Consider the following 19,630-nt stretch of genomic DNA (forward strand, 5'->3'; position numbering starts at 1 on the left):
TGGACTTTTCTAAGGGCTTTTGTCCAGACAGAAAGTAACAGCTCTTTTTTTATTTCAGAAATTGGAGAGATCTTTTGCCCTTGTGAGTATGTGGCTTAAGGAAAAATAGTGGCAGGAAAATTGACTTAAGATGCAAATCCACCACTACTTTAGGTAGCAATTTAGAGTGTATACAAATCAACACCCTATTCTGATGAAATTTAGCATTAGGAGGGATCACTAGAGCACAGAGTTCATAGTGACCTTCCAGGTCAGGAATTTGAGCTCACAAGAGAACAGCGGCTTAAAAGGGGCTTTTGTCAGCCCCTTGAAACTGACCTAGTGAGAGGCTTCAATTGAAGCAAACATTGCATATATCTGATAATTAGAGGATGTACAAAAATGAGGGGGTTTTTTCTATATGTTAAGTACCAATTGCACTGAGGTGAACCCTGACTGAGATGGTTCTGAGAACAGACTCAGAAATATAGAAGGTATTCAAACAGATTTTACGTGGGGCAGAAGAAGGGATCTTGGGCCCTGCCCTCACATCAGATAGCAAACCTCCTCCATTTGAAACCATAATATCTCCTGGTGGATTTCTTCCTAGAAGCTGGAAGTACTTGAGACACTTTATTAGAGAAACTAAGGGATTATATCGCTTCTCCCTCAATAACCAAGCTGTGAGGGCCAGAGACTAGATTTGGAGGAAGAAACCCTGGTTCAGCATAATCAAAGTTTACTTAAGGACAGATTCTGAAGAAGAGCAAATTATTTCTATCTTGGCCATAAAGGAGTTATCTTTATTAAGATTTTCACTACTAGGCCTATGGAAGGATATGTGTACAGGAGAATACAAAAATATCTCCAGCTACTCCGTTTTATAATCTCCTCCTGGAGCAGAAGACTGCTATGTTTTTGTCTACAACAGATTCACTTTAGGAAGATCTTGTATGGCATGTCCTGGTCCAGGGAGGGTCCATATGACGGTCCATGGACAATTCAATCTGTGTGCCAGGATGTAGTCTTTTCTTGCCAGGGATGTGGATCTTAGGGCCATCCCATAACAGATTATCTAGTTCTACACCCTGAAAATCTCCCAACTCAGTAGTAACAACCTTGTTTCTCTCTACTTGTTAATGTAAAACACAACCATCTGATTTTTTTGTACTAAGGCAGTTTTGGTAGACATCTGATTTATTAAAAAAAAAAATAATAATAATAACCTGCCAATCCAAAGTTCTAAGCAGTTTACAAAAGAAACATTCATCAAATGAAAACATAAAAACAGTAATATTAAATACAAACAATGATAAAAGATCCAGAAATAATGATAGTATTAGCCGGACAGGAATCACATCTTAAGCTATGCAGTTGTATAACCAGAAAACACTAGCTCCAAACCCAACTCAACCAAAATCAGAAAAATGCTTGAGTAAAACAATGAGCCTTCAATTGCTCCGAAAAACCAATAAGGAATTCTCAGGTTTAAGAGCATCTGGTAAAGCGTTCCACAATTGAAAATAGTTGTCCCAAGACTCTGTATGATGAACTTGCTTCATAAAAGGTACTTCCAAAACTGAATGTAAAGAAGACTGCAATACTTGGCTGGGACAGTAAATTTTTAAAACTGAGTTAAAACATCTAGATGCTAAACCATTGATAACTTTAAGTAAAAGCACAAGTATCTTAAAATGAACACAGAAACTAATTGGCAACTAGTGTAAATAAAAAGAAAGTAAATAAAACCGAAGTTATATGGTCTCGCACACATGCTCCAGGGACAAGCCAGGCAACAGCAATGCCGGACTATCTGCAATGCTTTAGCTGCAGAAGCAGATAAAGCAAGATAAAGAGGGTTGTAGTAGCCCAAAGATGACATGATTAGTGATAAGACAACAGTCCTAAAATCAGAATTATTTAAAAAAGGCTTCATGAGGCAAATTAGATGTAATCTGAAGAAAAATATTCTTGACTACTGTCTTGATGTAATGCTGAAGTGAAATTGAGGAAGGACACCCAAATTACAAGTTTGAGAAGAGATGGTAATAGGTATACCATCGAATAACAAATTGGCTTGGATGATGGATCTGGAAAAACACACTAAGTGGAAAATGTTGTTATTTTTCAAATTCAAATTGAAATGATTAGAAGTCATCCACTTCTTAATTGCATCAAGACAGTATGTATCCTTCAGCAATGCATCAGAAATTGTGGGCTTAATGGGAAGAAAAAAATGGATGTCATCCGTGTAGATTAAACCAACTCTCAGATTTGCTAAAACCTGGTAAATTAGAAAGACATAGATTTTAAATGAAATAGTGACAAAGCTGAGCCTTGAGGAACTCCTGTACTTAACAGAAACAAAAAAGTTGAAGATTTCCCCAAGGCAAACTTTTGATGGTGATCTTGCAGAAAAGACAAAGAAAGAACAGTAGAAAACATTCCCAGTGCTCTTAAATGATATAACATGTTGGATCTATGGTGTTGAAAGCAGATGAAAAGTCTAACAGAAGCAAGAAAAATCTTGCCCCATGATCGAAACCCCTCCTAAAAACATCCAAACTAAGTAGTCTCGGTACTATCGGCTGGATAAAAACTGAATTGAAAATCGAGAATGGAATGCTCATCCAGAAAAGTTTGTAACTGCTGAAGTACAACATTCTCAACAACCATTGACAAAACTAGAAGGGAAGAAATTTGGCACTAATTTGTGAACTCTACAGGATCTAAGTGGGCCTTTTTTTAGAATAGGACGCACTGAAGCGATTTTCAATGAGATAGATAAATGTCCCTCTTGCAGAGAAGCATTTGCAAATTTGGTAACAAATGGAGCAGTATCCTCACAGAGAAGTTTAATTAAAATAATAGAGCAGGTATTTAAGTGGAAAACATCAGTCGTTCATATTTGCAATGATTTTGGTAATTTTGAGACAAGTAACCAAAGTGAAAGTACCCATGTTTGGGCTACATCAGTAGATGTTGAACCAAAAGCGGGGGTGGGAGGTCACTAGAAAAAAAAGAGGAAGAAATCTGGACAAACTTATCATTGAGAAACTGCCCTTAATTTCAGATTAATAAGAAACAACTTCTTCCAGATGAAACAGGGGCCTAAGTGTGAAGCCCTTCCAGGTGAGCTCCCTAGCTAGGTTGGATGCATCTGCAGTGAAGACAATTGATGAGGATGAATTTAAAAGGGTAGTCAAATTGGAGACCAACCAAGATAGGCTCGTGGAACAGATGCTGAAGTCCTCGTGTGGCTTAATTCAACTGGGCCTTTTAGGGTCCATTGGCCTTTTTACACATGCAGCCATAGCAGAATTGCTTACCTGTAACAAGTGTTCTCCAAGGAGAGCAGGATGTTAGCCCTCACACATCATCAGATGGAGCCCCAATGCAGAAAACCTATGTCAAAGTTTCTAGACCTTTGACTAGGCACATTACACATGCCAGTAATGCCCTATACCACCCATCCACGTGGGGTTCCTCTTCAGTCTAGTAACATAGAATTAAGATTAAAAAAAAAAAAAAAAGGAGAAACCCAACTCCATGGGTTAGTGGACAGGTTTTGTAAGGATTTATATCCTGCTGTCCTTGGAGAACACCTGTTACAGGTAAGCAACTCTGCTTTCTCCTAGGCCAACCAGGATGGTAGTTCTCCCACATGGGTGAATACCTAGCTACAGGCTGCTCCCCAACACAAAAGGGGACCAACAGACACCTAATCAGGTGCCAACAGGCACAACAACACCGGTACTGTTGGTAACAGAGGGGGAGACAGCCTGAACCCAAACACAGGCCCTAGGTTGGGAGAGTTGGGTTCTATACCTCAAACAGGTTCCAAAGGACTGACTGGCCGAACCTACTATTGTGTCAGCCATTCCTCTCCTGATAGTAATGGGATGTAAATGTGTGGAGAGAACTCCATGTCGCAGCCTTGCAGATCTCTTCCATGAGAACTGCTCACAAGTCGGCCACTGACGTCCGCCATGGTACTCGCAGAGTGAATTTTGACATGACCCCCAAGATGTAGTCCCACTTGGGCATAGCAGAAGGAGATGCAATCTGCTAGTCAACTGAATATTGTCTATTTGGAAATGGCAATGCCAAATTATTCTTATCAAAAGAAACAAAAAGGCAGTATGTCTATGGGCTTCTGTCTGCTCCAGATAGAAGGCTAAAGCTTGCTTTCAGCCCAAACTGCGCAGTGCTCATTTGCCTTGTTGCGAATGGGGCCTGGGAAAGAATATTGGCAGGTCGATTGACTGGTTAAGATGGAAATCCGTCACCACCTTAGGCAGGAACTTAGGGTGCGTACGCAAGACCACCCTGTCACGATAAAATTTAGTATAAGGTGGATAAGTCACTAAGGCCTGGAGCTCGCTGACCCTGCGCGCTGAAATGACCGCCAGCAAAAATATGACCTGCCAGGTCAGGTACTTAAGGTCGCAAGTACGCAACGGCTTAAAAGGAGCTTTCATCAGCTGAGCTAACACAACGTTGAGGTCCCAAGACACAGCGGGAGGCCTTAGGGGAGATTTCAACTGAAGCAGACCCTGCATGAAACGTACAACAATAAACTGTACAGAGATGGGCGTACAATCTATACCATGGTGATAATGTCAGTTGCACTCAGATGAACTCTAACGGAGTTGGCTTTTAAGCCAGCCTCTAATAGGTATAGAAGGTAATCAAGCATTTTTTGTGGGAGGCAGGAGAAAGGATATAGGGCCTTCTGCTCACATCACATGGAAAACTTCCTCCAATTCAGTCTGTAGGACTTTCTAGTGGATGGTTTTCTAGAAGTCACCAGGCCCAAGACACATCTTATGAAAGATCAAGTGACTGCAGAATCTACCTTTTAACATCCAGGCAGTGAGTGACAGGGCCTAGAAGTTGGGATGCTTCAGCCTGCCCTGATCTTGCATGATAAGATTAGGGGAAGTCCCCAGACTGATCAGTTTCTAAATGGACAACTCCCACAGGAGTGGAAACCAGACCTGTCTCGGCCAATGAGGGGCTATAAGGATCATAGTCCCTCTGTCCTTGCGAAGCTTCAAGAGAGTCTTCGCCACTAAAGAAATCAGATAATATACATAGAAAAGACCCTAGTGGATAATTTGCCGTCAGACCTGTACAGGGAGCAGAACCAAGGCACTTCCTGTTGCAGGGGGCTCACAAACAGATTCACATCTGGGCTCCCCAGAGGCAGAATATCCAATTTGCTATCCCCTGGGTTCAAGGACCACTCGTAGGGGTCTAAAGGTTCAACTCAGTCTGTCCGCCACCATGTTCTCTATCCTGGCCAGGTACATGGTCCTGAGCACCATCCTGTGGGACAGAGCCCACGACCAGATCTGGACTGCTTCCTGACAAAGGACGTACAATCCCATGCCTCCCTGCTTGTTGATATACCACAATACTACCTGGTTGTCGGTCTGGATCAGGACAACTTTTTTGGACATCTGAACTCTGAAAGCCCATAGAACATACCTGATCGCCCCAAGCTCTAGAAAGTTGATTTGACAAGAATGTTCCTGAGTGAACCCAAGACCCTGGGTACTGAACCCATCTACATGAGCTTCCTACCCCAGTGTAGATGCATCAGTGGTTAGGACAATTTGAGTGGGGAGACTCCAAAATGAGATCCCCTGTTCCAGATTGGAAAGTACCCACTATCAGAACAATGAGTCCCGGAGAGACGGGATAACTGGATGCAATCCTGGAGGCTCTGAGTGGCCTGGTGCTACTGTGACCTCAGGGTCCACTGGGACCTGCGCATGTGTAAATGTGCCAAGGAAGTAACATGGACGGTTGTGGCCATATGGACCAAAAGCCTCAACATGTGCCAGGCTGACACCTGTTTGCTCTGCTGAATCTCTGCAGCAATGGTCGCCACAGTGATGGCCCTCTGGCGGGGCAGAAAGGCCACGGCCTGAGCCGTGTCTAGCAGGGCTCCTATGAAGTCCAACTGACGTAACAGGATGAGATGGGACTTTGGGTAGTTAGTCACTAGTGTTCATTCTCAATACCCAAAAAGTCAAGCACAAGGACCTGACGGCCCCTGAATGAGATGTGTTCTTGTCCAGCCAATCATCCAGGCACAGGAAGACACACACTCCCAGTCTGCAGAGATGCACCATCACCACAGCCAGGCATTTTGTGAAGACCCATGGGGCGGATGCAAGCCCAAACGGCAACACTCGGTACTGGAAATGCTGTGTTACCACCACAAATCGGAGATACTTTCTTTGACCTAGGAAGATCTCAATACGAGTGTAAGCATTCTTTAAGTTGAGGGAGCATAGCCTGTCCCCTTTTTGCAAAAGTGGGATCAAGGTACTCAGGGAAACCATCTTGAACTTTTCATTTCTTAGAAACTTGTTCAAGGCCCTTAGGTCTAGGATGGGACAGAATCCTCCTGTTCTCTACCTGTAGTAGTGTGATTAAATGGTGAGGCGAAAGGCTATTTTAGCCAAAAATACATCCTTTAAAAATTGGAAGGATCCATCTGAAGGAAACAGGAAAAAGCACAAGCATTGTCAAGTTAAGTGTAAAACATTGATAAGGCAGGCTAAGAGAGAATTTGAAATGAAGTTGGCCGTAGAGGCAAAAATTCATAATAAAAACTTTAAAAAATATATCCGAAGCAGGAAACCTGAGAGGGAGTTGGTTGGACTGTTAGATGGTAGAGGGGTTAAAAGGGCTTAGGGAAAATAAGGCCATTGCAGAAAGACTAAATGAATTCTTTACTTCTGTATTTACTAATGAGGGTGTTGGGGAGATACAGGTTCTGGAGATGGTTTTCAAGGGTGATGAATCAAATGAACTGAACCCAAATCACTGTGAACCTAGAAGATGTAGTAGGCCAGACTTATAACTAAACAGTAGCAACCACCTGGACTGAATGGTATGCACCCCAGGGATCTGAAGGAACTAAAAAATGAAATTTCAGATCTATTAGTTAAAATTTGTAACCTATCATTAAAATCATCCATTGCACTTGAAGACTGGAAGGTGACCAATTTAACCCCAATATTTAAAAAGGGCTCCAGGGGTGATCTGGGAAACTATAGACCAGTGAGCCCGACTTCAGTGTTCTTTGCTTGTGGACCACTGCCACACAGGCTCTCTTTCCTTGCCCACTAATTTCTGAGCCACTGTCCGACTGGCTTCTTATCCCTGCTCACTCACTCCTAGGTCATAGTCCCACAGGCTGCTTCTCTCCCCTCCAGGATCACTGCTGCAGATTTGCTGAAAAGGGGTAAGGAGATAGTTGGTGAAGTGGGGAAGGATGGAGGAGCCAGGATGATAGAATGAAGAGGGATGAATAGTGAGTGTGAGGAACGAGGATGGAATGAAGAGTGAGAATAGGGAATGAGTGAGAAAGGGAAGATGAAATGGGGAGGAAAGATGTGGAAAACAAGGGGTGAAAGAATGGAGAGGAAGAAGAAAAGGTATGGGAGGAAAGGATGAATGAGGAGTGAAAATTGGAAGAAGGCCGCAACTGCCTCAGTTTCCCTTCATCCATTGGTAACGTCAAATGCGACTTTCGGCTCTGCAGCTGTTTTTTTCTATTTGAGCCAGGGGATTGGCCTCTAATGGGAGGTGGGGGGGGGAGGGTTTACTTTAAATGTTTCCTGTTCAGTTTTCCTTAGGTTTTTTGAATTTGTCAATGTTTTATTTTACTTTTTGCCTTTTTTTTTTTTTAGTAGTGTCATATTTGCAGATCTCCTAGCTGCATTTTTTTTTTCAGACATTTCTTGTGAAGAAAAGATTTTAAAGTTTTATTTTATTTTATCAATTTTCTTCCTCATATCAAAGGAGTCAGGCCTATGCTTCAAGTTCTACCCTAAGTGCAAGTGGAAGATATCTATCACTGATCATCACAATGTATGATAGGTATGTTTGGGGGAATACCACAGTGCCTGTGCTGTGAATTTTTCATATCGATGTCACAGGCCTGATACAAGGTCTGGAGCTGACCATGGTAGCACTGGTAGCCAGAATCACTGAAGGCTACTTAAGCACCATATACCAAGGTTACACCGAAAAGTCAAACCAAATCTCAATTTCCCCATTAGAGCAATGACAAGGGCTCAACAGAATCAATCAAGAACTAAAAAGAGTTAGTGCTCAGTGCCAAGCAGAAGCATTGGTGCAGCTCTTTGGCATATGGCTATGAAAATCCAGATGTATTGGAGGTTCCACACACTTCAAAATGGCTATGCCTGGAACCCAGCTCAACCTTTCATTCTGAGATGGCTCAGCACTAGTTTCCAAAGGACCAACCAGGGGCCATCGCATCACACCTCAAAAGAACTATCAAATATTTTCAGGCATCTCAAGACTGACCCTGGTGCTGTCATCAGTATTAATTGAAAAAGGAAAAGAGAATTGCTAAAGTTTCTTCTTGAAATACACAGAGATTCAAGTAATGAGGTCTTTGAACCCGATAGATTCGTTACCCGTCTCTTTGGTGCCAACTCTGATTCAGCACCCAGTAGCAGTATTGGCTCTATCTGCATTGAGACCTGTACCAAATGTGTAAATGTGGGGAATCACTTCACCGTTTTGGTGGTCCTCAACCTTGAGAAAATCTGAGGCATGGCCTTTTGGCTTCTGGGTTGGTGCATTCTCTGCTGAATCTTGCTTTAAGCAATCAGAGTCCAAGGAGTCTTGAGGCTCTGCTCACTTTGAATCTGGTGAAAGTAGTTCTGAATAGGATGACTCTCCATACCTTTCCTCCGAGCCCACTCTGCAGTTTGTAAAGAACTATTCTCCAACTGAGAACCTTGTTTTCCAAGTTTTTATGGGAAGAATGGCTGGAACGATTCCCTTTGATTTAGAGGTCACTTGAAAGCTGAGAAAATCTCTGTTTTGCCTCAAGTACCTAGATAACCCTAAAAAGCTGATGACAGTGCTCATCCAGTCTGTCTTCCAGGATGTATGTTAGAAGATGTAGAAACACAGGTACTCTATACTTTCTGTTGATAAGAAAGTGGATTAAGTACTTTGGGGTAGATTTTCAAAAAACGCGAATAGGCGTACTTTTGCTGGCGCATCAGGCGCCAGCAAAAGTACGCTGGATTTTAGTAGATACGCGCGGAGCCGTGCGTATCCACTAAAATCCTGGATCGGCGCGCGCAAGGCTATGAATTCTGTATAGCCGGTGCGCGCCGAGCCGCGCAGCCTACCCCTGTTCCCTCCAAGGCCGCTCCGAAATCGGAGCGGCCTTGGAGGGAATCCTCTAACGCCCTCCCCTCACCTTCCCCTCCCTTCCTCTACCTAACCCACCCGCCCGGCCCTGTCTACACCCCCCCCCTTACCTTTCTCCGGGGATTTACGCCTCCCGGAGGGAGAAGTAAATCCCCGCGCGCCAGCGGGCCTGTTGCGCGCCGGGACGCGACCTGGGGGCGGGTACGGAGGGCGCGGCCACGCCCCCAGACCGCCCCGGGCCGTAGCCACGCCCCCGTACCCGCCCCCAAAACGCTGCCGACACGCCCCCTAAACGCTGCGACGACCGGGCCCGCCCCCCTCGGAGAACCCCGGGACTTACGCGAGTCCCGGGGCTCTGCGCGCGCCGGTAGGCCTATGTAAAATAGGCTCACCGGCGCGCAGGGCCCTGCTCGCCTAAATCCGCCCAGTTTTGGACGGATTTAGGCGAGCAGGGCTCTGAAAATCCGCCCCAGAGTGTATGCAGTTCCTGGATTCAAAAAGGTCTTGTTGCCACACCTCAGTATAGTTATCAAATCTACCCTCAAAATGGATAAAAAGGCTAAGATTCAAGCCTCAATGCCCTCTAGGTGTGAGTATGACACTCTGGACTTTGTTGGTAGACACAATTACCAAAATGTTATACTCTAGTTTCAGATAACATCCCATCGTATCTATATGATACTGCTCTTGCACATCCTTTAGGAGGAAGCCACAGGATTTTCCATGTTTTTCCTTGAAGAAATGGGCCAAGTTCTACATTTTTTTGAGCAGAAGGGAGAGGTATAAATAAAAGCATTAGTCCACTATGGTCTACTGTGTTTTTGAAAAGGCACTGAAAACATGCTTCCATGTGAAGGTTATGTTCATAGCTTCTCTGAGGACAAGCAGGATGGTAGTCTTCACACATGGGTGACATCATCAGATGGAGCCCCCAATGCGGAAAACACGTCGAAGTTTCTAGAACTTTGGCGAGGCACACTGAGCATGCCCTGTACCACAGGTCCACGCTGGGCCCCTCTTCAGTCTCTTCTTTCCCGTGAAGCTGTAAGCCTCATGATGTGATTCAGCTCACTTTGGCTGTTTTTAGGCTTGTGAAAAACTTTTTTCTTTTGCGTTTTCACAGTTTTTTTCCTTCCATCCATCGCAGCATCCCTCTCAGTGCCTTCCTGAGGAGTCCCTAGTCAGGGTTTTTGGCATTTCAGATAAGTTTCCTTTCGTGGTCAATTCCCTCTGTGGTGGTAGTGTCTCGGTGCCCGCCGATCATCAACGCCCGCTGCCATTGCTTTTGACTTTGCAGCCCTTTTGTTTTGCCCCATCATGGCCACGTCCGGTTTTGCCGATGCTCCCGTGGATTATGTCTGTCACTGATCCGCATGAGGTGTGTATCCTCTACCTGGAGGCATAGTATGTCATCCAGGGTTCCCGCTTATGTGCCCAGATGACCCCAAAGGGTTAATGGCTTCGACTCAACAAGATGAATCAGCTCTTTGGGGGCGAGGAAATCCAAGCCATCGGCATCGGCACCAAAGGACCTGGGATCCATACCGATGGACACCAAGCCATTGGCAGAACTGTCAGTTCCGTCGATGCCACCGGATAGGGTTGCTCGAGACCGACTGTTGTCAATCTCCTCCAGGCCGAGGATGCCGGGTTTGTCGTCTTCGAGGCATCGAGGGAAGTCTAAGAAGCATTGGTACCGGTCCCAATCGATGCACAATGCCGGGCGCGGGGATGCACCCACTTTTGCTGCTATGCCACTGAAGCGACCCCGCGGTGAGAAGAGCCAATCCTCTACCGATGCCGGGGGTCTGCGACAGTCTCCACCGGTCCTTGTGCCAGTTGCCAATTCCCCTTGCGGGTCTGAAGAAGATCTGGCCACCCCTCCTTCCTCTCAGTTGGAGTTGGCATTGGCAACAAGGAAGAGCTGGAGTGGCGAGTCCAGCTGGCAGTGGAACAGGCGCTGCAAGGCTTCAGTCCTGTGGCACCGAAGTCAGTGCTGCCTGTCCTCATACCGCTTCTGGAGAATCTCAGTGTGCTCATCGGTGCGTTACCATCCCAGCTGGTGTCGGTTCCTGGGGCACGAGGCCTCCCCCTACTCATATGGTAGTCATTGCTGGTTCCGAGGAGGAGGAAGCTACACCTTGGCCAGCGGAGATGCAGAGGCCTGTAGCTCCCATCCAGTTTTACTGGTGCCTGCACCTCTGGACATAGGCTGAGCACCTAAGGCTCCATTCCCTGTAGCATACAGTAAGGATGAGGGACTCTATGACCCCTGGGGGGATAATCCTATGGAGTCCAGTTCATGGAATCTCCTAAGGAGATTGTGGTGGCCCTGGTAATCGAGATCCTTAAGGAGTTGCTGCTGAGGATATGGGAACATCCCTTTTTAGTGCCTCCTGTTAAGAAGGTGGACAGGTCTACTTCATCCAGAAGGCAGCTGGATTCAATAAGCTTCAGTGGCCTCACCACTGCTCTGAAGAGAGCCAAGAGCTGTTGGACCCATTACTCAGCGCCCCTGGGGAAGGACCACAGAGCGATGAACATTCTTGGGAGGAAAGTGTTCCAAGGCATCATGCTTAATGCTCGCATCGCTGCCTACCAGCTCTACATGAGCCAGTACTCGCGGGACATCTGGAAGAAGGTGCAGGAGGTAGCTGAGCAGCTGCCTCTACAGCAGCAAGACACACTCATGTCATTGGTGCACAAGGGTCTGGAGTGCGGAAAACACAAGGTCGGCAGCAGGAATTGGCACCCGCAGAATGGCATGGCTGCAGGCTTCAGATCTCTGACTGGAGGTACAGAAACAACTTGCTGACATGCCATGTTCTGGAGAGAATCTCTTCAGAGATAGGGTGAGGGATGTTGTGGCACAACTTTGGGACCACCATGAGACTCTCAAATAACTCTTTGCCAGTATTCTGGACCCATTTTTCTCATCCAGGAGGCTGTCGAGACCGGGGTCAAGGAAGTCTTTCTTTTGCCAGATGAAGTACTATCCTTTTCTTCCTTGCTCCTGTCAACACCATCAGAGCTCCAGTGGCCTTCCCTGGCTGCAGAGAGTCCCAAACCCCAGCCAGCTCCTCAGTCTCTGGCCACAGGGTTTTGACTGGGCCTTACCCAGGAAGAAGGATCCTCTGGTCGGTGGCAGGCTGTGGTTCTTTGCAAACCAGCGGCCCAGTGTAACCTTGAACCAGTGAGTTCTGGCCATCGTCCGCCAAATGGCCTGAGAGCAAGTGCCTGAGCAGGCAGGGAGAGGAAGCTTGTATGGCAGCAATCTAGGGAGAGCACAAGGAGTCTGGGTAGGGAGTGAGCAGGGAAAACGAGTGCATTCAATGGACTTGAAAGGGGGTTGGGAGATAGAAAATCTTGTGGTCACGTGGGCATGGGAGAATGTGGAATGGCTAGAAGTGGTGGGAAGGACAAAAGTGTGAGATTTCAAAAGTGGCTGTCATAGGTGACCTGGAACTTGAGGTAAGAGGTAGCTAGTTAGCATGAGGAAGCAGCAGCAATTCCTTGTGCAACACCACATTCTGTGGTCATAGAATTATGGAAAATCAAGGAATCTGCACACATTCAGCAGGAAAAGAGAAGTAAAAATACTGTAAAAATCATTGGTTCAATGTCATATGCAGCAAAGTGTACAATTTTAGAACCTAGAAAGATATAAGCAGAGTAGAGGCAATGAAGAGGAGGGCTACCAAAATGGCTTTGAGGTGAGACTTAAGGACCTAAATATCTTTACTGTGGAGAAAATGAGTAATAGAATACAGATATTCCGATACTTTAAAGATACAAATAATACACACGAGGCAAACTTTTTAAATTAGAAATGAGATAGTAGAAGAGATAACAGACTGAAAGAATGCTGTCTCGGTATCCTAGGGGGCAATCTGAATAGCCTTCATTATTTACAATCTACACAGGCACTTTTAGGTAATCAGGAGTAGGTATTGAAAAGCAATTTAGATACATAACTGAAAGGTTATGCTAAATGGCTTAGCTGGCTAGAATTTAGCTGGTTATGTCGGGGGTGTTCCTGGAGTGGGCAGTAGGTATTCTGGGGAGGAACAGAGTTAGCAGGTGAGTCTAATCGGCTAACTTTGGCCATGCTGCAGGCAGGTCTAAAGTTAGCCTGATATGCCTATCCAGCTAACTTTTAAGATAGCCAGGTATATTCAAGTGTATCTGGCTAACATATCTAGCTGTTCAGCGGCTGAATCTGGACCTCTTAGTTTTTAATGTGAAACAACCCATTTCACTTCTAACAAAATTAAGTTGTTTGCCTGTTGCCATTTTGCTTTTCATTTCATTTATTTAAATTTTAAGATGGCATCTCTTTCCAGCTCAGAGCAATGTACATTCTCACATGAAAATATACAAAACTTAACATATGATAAAATCACTTACATATAATTACTCGCAATTACAACTACCATTATCATACAATTATTAAAACCCAATTCTTAAAATAACTGCTGTATACTACCTTAGAAAACTTCAGTTTCTTACCGAATATAATCAAAGTATTCTTTGTGCTGGTTACGATAAAAAACAGAAAATTTCAGCATACGTCCTGCAATTACTTCAGCTTTTTCCAACAGTTGTGTTAAATGTACTTTTGAGTAATCTGTGGAAACAAAACAATACAGGTTTGAAAACATAAATCATATTTAAGGTTTCTACACATCTATATCATTGAGCAACTTATGTATAAGCAAACTATACAGAGGCAGGGCTAGTGCAAGGGTATTAGGTGCCCTAAGCAAACCTTCAGCCATGTATCCCGCCCCCTCCTCCAGCACAACCTCAACATCCTCCCCTGTCCCACCCCACATGGAAGTAAAAATTATGTATTTATAATAGAAGATCTTACATGAAAAGGACATTGCTCGAAGCTCCAGGAAATTTATTTGGTGTTTGACTTCCTCTGGAGACCAAGACCTTTGTGTATACAAATCGTCCACGTGGGCTCCCCACCCGAGGTTGGAAGCATCGGTGGCGAGAATGACTTGAGCATCTGGTAATTGAAAGGGCAGTCCCCGGAGGAGATTGAACTGATCTTGCCACCAGGCCAGAGACAGACGGAGTGGGTTGGTGATGTGGACAATGGTCGACAGAGGCTGAACAGCTTGAATGCATTGTGACCTCAGAGTCCAATGTATGAGTCTCTTGGCCAGGCGGGCCATTGGAATAACACGTACTGAGGACGCCATGTGTCCCAGAAGGACAAGGAATTGGCGAGCAGTTGCTGTCTGCTGAGACTGCAACTGGTAAGCTAGAGATACGAGTGTCAGCTCTCGTTGTTGCGGCAGAAAGGCTTTTGCTTGCAAGCTGTCCAAGTCTGCCCCAATGAACGACAAGGTTTGAGATGGGACTAAAAAGGATTTTTCGTAATTGACGAGAAATCCTAGAGAAATTAGAGTGCGAAGAGTGAAATCGAGGGACGACCGAGCAGCTTGCTTGGTTGGAGCCCTGATTAACCAGTCGTCTAGATAGGGGTAGATGTGAACACCTTCTTTCCTGAGGAAAGCTGCAACAACCACGAGACATTTGGTAAATACTCGTGGTGCAGACGCTAGGCCGAACGGGAGCACTCGGTATTGATAGTGCTTGGGGCCTACTAAAAACCTCAGGTACTTGCGATGAGATGGAGTTATCGCAATGTGTGTGTATGCGTCCTGGAGGTCCAGAGAGCAGAGCCGGTCTCCTCTTTGTAGAAGAGGTAGAAGCGATCCCAAGGTTACCATCTTGAACTTTTCCCGCTGGAGGTACTTGTTGAGAGCACGTAGGTCCAGAATTGGATGTACTCCTCCCAATTTTTTGGGGATCAGAAAGTACCGGGAATAGAACCCTAGGTCTTGCTGCGAATGCAGAACAGGTTCTATTGCTCTTGACTGGAGAAGGAGGGAGACCTCTTGTTCCAGAAGAATGGAGTGGTCGGATGTTCTCCACGTCTGCAGAGGTGGGGAGTCCGGTGGCAGGGCGAGAAAGTTCAGGTGGTAACCCTGAGCAATGATTGCCAGTACCCATTGGTCAGTTGTGACTGACTGCCACATGTTGTAAAAGTGGCACAGTCGACCTCCCACTGGCATGCTTGGCAGAGGAATCTGGCTGCTGCTCTCCAAGCAGAAGTCAAAAACCGGAAGCAGGTCCTGGTTGGGTTGCTGCTTGTGGCTTTTGCTTTCGGGCTTGGCAAGGCTGAGGCTTCTGATAAGGTCTCGTAGTACGGGACCTTGTTGGTGGTGGATAGGCCTTCCTTGGACGGTAGAACGACTTCTTAGAGTCCTTCCTGAAGGGCTGTCTTAAGGAGAAGTCTGAAGGCATTGAGGAGAGCTGTTTAAGGGTCTCATGATGGTCTTTTAATTCAGCCACCATTCGTTGGATCTGTTCTCCAAACAGATTGTCTCCTACACATGGTAGGTTAGACAGCCGGTCTTGTACTTCTGAGCGAAGGTCAGACGATTTGAGCCAGGCCCACCGTCTTGCCGAAATGGCAGCTGCAGACACTCTGGTAGAGATGTCAAATATATCATAAGATGTTCGAATCTCATGTTTTCCCGCCTCAAATCCTTTGTTGATAAGAGTTTGTAGCTGGTCTTGGAATTGTTCAGGGAGGGACTCAGAAAGGTCCTGTATTTGCTTGAAGATGACCCTATTATATTGGGTCATATAAAGCTGGTAAGCAGCAATTCGGGAGATGAGCATGGCCCCTTGGAACACTCTTTGACCAATGTTGTCTAGGAACTTTTGTTCCTTAGCAGGTGGGGTAGATGAGTGAGGTTTCGACCTTTTTGCCCACTTTTGGGCCGACTCTACCACAACTGAGTGGTGGTCGAGCTGGGATTTTTGAAAACCTGGGGCTGATTGCACTAAGTAAGTAATGTTAGCCTTTCTATGTACTGGAGCAATTGATCCAGGATTTTCCCAGTTCTTTTTGAGGAGATCCAGAAGAACTTGGTGACTGGGTATAGAGGTAATCACCTTGGGGGCATCCAGGAACTGGAGTAACTCCATCATCTAGTGCCTGTCATTCTGTTCCGTTTGAAGTTGAAAGGGAACCAACTCAGACATTTCCTTCACAAAATTTATGAAAGAGAGGTCCTCTGGAGGAGAACGCTTCCTACTTTCAGTGGGAGAAGATGGTGAAGGTAAGTCATGGGTGTCTGTTGAAGTATCATCACCCCAAGTGTCATAAGGATCAGCAGACTGACCTGTAGGACGAGAAGGAGGTTGGATACCTGAAGGCCCCGGGCGAGGCTCTGAGAAAATCGAAGGAATCCCCGGGGGCATTGATAATGGCATGGAAGGCATCGGCGCCAGCATCGAAGGCATCGATGGCGCCGATGGATGAATCGGTGGCGAGGGACGAATTGGCATCGATGGCTGAGGCAAAACTCCCGATGGAGGAATGCAGAACGGTGTTTCTCCTCCCGATGAAGCTGTCAACGGGGAGGGCACCGGAGCCATCGGAGACCCGGGATCCATCGGTGGAAGGGCAGCCATTAGCGCCTCCATCCGCGATAGCAGCGGTGCCAGCGCTGCGGGAATCGGGTCAATGACTGGTTCCACAGTCGGTGCCGGTGTCGGAGGAACCTGGATACATTGCATCGCCTTGTAGATGGCCTCCTGAACCAGCCAGTCCAGTTCTTCTCGGAGACCTGGAGCAAGCAGCCCCAGCTCTGGAACAGAAGAGGAAGGCAGAGGCACAGTCGGAGGGACCACCTTTACAGGCGGAATCGCGACTCCCAAACCCCGAACGGGTGAGGGTGGCCTCGATGACCCGGTCGCAGGAAGGATCGGTGCCGTTCCTGGATGGGGCTTCTTCGACGGTGGCTCGGATGGTGGCGAGGTCGATGATTTTGTTCCCTCGACAGTCCGAGTCTTACAATGTCGATGGCGATGTTTTTCTCTACGATCCCCTCGATCTTGAGGGGGAATAGAGGGTGTTGACGGCCGTGAAGACATCGATGGTGGTCGGTCACCGGTCGGTGGACGATGCTGGCGCAATGTCGACGGTGCCGGTTCCGAAGACGTCGATGCGATGGACGGTGTCGGGGTCTGAGCACGGAAGAGGAGTTCCATTTTCTCCATTCTGGCCTTGCGACCCTTAGGTGCCATGAGGGCACATTTGGTGCAAGTCAGGACATCATGCTCACGGCCTAAACACATTACACAGCCTCCATGGGGGTCTGTGATAGACATGGTGTGAGTACAGTCCGGGCACCGACGAAACCCCGACGCCATGGCCATAGAAAAAAATTAAGCCGCGGGATGGTCGACGGCCATTAGGCCGCTAGGGCCAAACTCGACGGTAATCGACGGAACACGGTCAAAAAACTTACCGGAGTACTGTGGCTAGAGAAAAGTTAGAGGAGGGACCCTTGTGGGGCAACTTAACTGTAGATAATTCCGTGAGGAAAATTCCTGCCAGGAATCTCTTCAGAGCTCCTAAACCGCGAGGCTACTGCTGTGTGGAAAAAAGAAGACTGAAGGGGGAACCCTGCTGGCTGCAGGGTAGTGCCATGCTGGGCATGCCCAGTAGGGGCCAGTCAAAGTTCTGGAAACTTTGACAGAAGTTTTCCGTGATTGGGCTCCATCCTGATGATGTCACCCATATGTGAGGAATACCATCCTGCTTGTCCTGTGAGAACTCCCCTGTCTCCATGGTATACATATTTAGGTCCCTTCAGTTCATCTCAAAAGTCTTCTAGTGTACACCTCATACCATTTTAAGTGCTTTCTCTGGACTGCTTCCATCCTATCCATATCCTTTTTGAGACACAGTCTCCAGAACCGAACACAGTAATCCAAGTGAGGCCTCACCAAAGATCTGTACAGGGGCATCATCTCCTCCTTGTTCCTGATGGTTATACCTCTCTCCATGTAGCCCCAGCACCCCTCTGGCCTTAGCCAATGCCTTGTCACATTGCTTAGCCAACTTCAGATAGTCCAACACTGTCACCCTAAGGTCTCTCTCCCGATCCGTGCACATCAGTCTATTGCGCCTCCCCCCCCCCCCCCCCCCCCCAAACATATCAGCTCCTTTGCATTTCTGCACCCTAAATGCATGACTCTGCACTTCTTTGGCATTGAATCCCAGCTGCCAAAGCTTTGACCACTTCTCAACTTTTCTTAGATTGCTTCTCATTCTCTCTATCCTTCAAGTGTAACCACTCTTTTGCGGACATTAGTGTTATCTGCAAAAAGGCAAACTTTACCTTCTAATCCTTCCACAATATCGTTCACAAAGATATTAAACGAAACAGGCTCCAGAACCGAAACCTCTTCTGACTCCACCACTCACTGTTGTCTGTCAGTCAACCAATTTGTAATCCATTCCACCATCTGGGGACCCACTCCCAGGCTTATTTTGTTCTTGAGCCTCCTATGCAGGATAGTATCAAAAGCTTTGCTGAAATACACATAAATCTTATCAAGTACTCTTCCCTGATCTAATTGTCTAGTCAACCAATAAAAAAAAATTATTATTTATTTTTTAAAACTATTTCTATTACACTGATCCTCAAATCTCAGCAGATAACATTCACAATCTGATTTGCATTTCTGCCAGCTGAGGATCCTGGAAGACATTTAATAATGTGCGTGCCTCTAAACGAGTCCCCAAGTTAGTCCTTCAAAAAGAGTCCCCAAGTTAGTGCCTCTACAGAGGTTCATTTTGAGGGACACACAATAGTTAAATGTCTTCCAGAATCCTCATTTAGCAGTAATGGAACTGATTGTCAATGCCATTAAAGAAGTAAGGACTATAAAACTGATGTTATCATCCATCTGGAACCAATAAACTTGCTAGAAACAGCTTCTAAGCAGTAAAGAAAGATTTCCAGACTCTGGGGAAGCAGCTTGGGCATATGGCAAACAATCCTTCCTTTTTAGAAGTGCTACCTGTTCACTGAAAGGAAAAGAAAAGGCTAAGCCATACAGACAACTTCAATGAATAGCTAAAAACCTGGTGTAAAGAAAAGGGATTTGGATATATTGGGGCCTGGGGCCATGTATGGAATGATATGATAAAGATAGCCTATATCTGTGTGTGGCAGGAAAAAAGATTCTAAGTGAGAATTTAAACTAGAGGACTGGGGTGGCAGAAAGAAAGCAAACAGAATTGCAATGCTGCTCCAAACACATACAAATTCAGGAAAAGGGTGAAGAAAAGGACAAAATTATTTCACTCTTACGCAAAAGGGCAGAAAAGGTACCCAGAAAGCAGCAAGCGGAGGGAGAAAAGCCAGAAAGCTGAGTGTACAAATGTTTGTAGTCTGCGCAACAAAGTTCCAAATCTGCAAGCCCTAATGGTGGAAGCGGACTTAGATATTGCTATTAGAGACATGATTCGGTGAATCTCATGAATGGGATACAGCCATCCCAAGCAATAACCTATTGAGGAAAGATAGAAAGGACAAAAAGGGGGATG

At 46.0% G+C, this 19,630-nt stretch overlaps 1 protein-coding gene across 2 annotated transcripts in view; it reads right to left on the reverse strand.

Annotated features, from left to right (window-relative positions):
• The window catches only part of PHYHIPL (phytanoyl-CoA 2-hydroxylase interacting protein like), a 130,286-nt gene that overhangs the window by 1,973 nt on the left and 108,683 nt on the right, over window positions 1–19,630 (reverse strand). For both annotated transcript variants that reach the window (XM_029609768.1, XM_029609767.1), the window contains exon 4: window positions 13,708–13,825. In XM_029609768.1, coding sequence (XP_029465628.1) covers window positions 13,708–13,825 — 118 coding nt within the window. The remainder of the gene's footprint in view (window positions 1–13,707; window positions 13,826–19,630) is intronic.

Source organism: Rhinatrema bivittatum, chromosome 7 (genome assembly GCF_901001135.1).
Source record: "Rhinatrema bivittatum chromosome 7, aRhiBiv1.1, whole genome shotgun sequence".
Taxonomy (NCBI): domain Eukaryota; kingdom Metazoa; phylum Chordata; class Amphibia; order Gymnophiona; family Rhinatrematidae; genus Rhinatrema; species Rhinatrema bivittatum.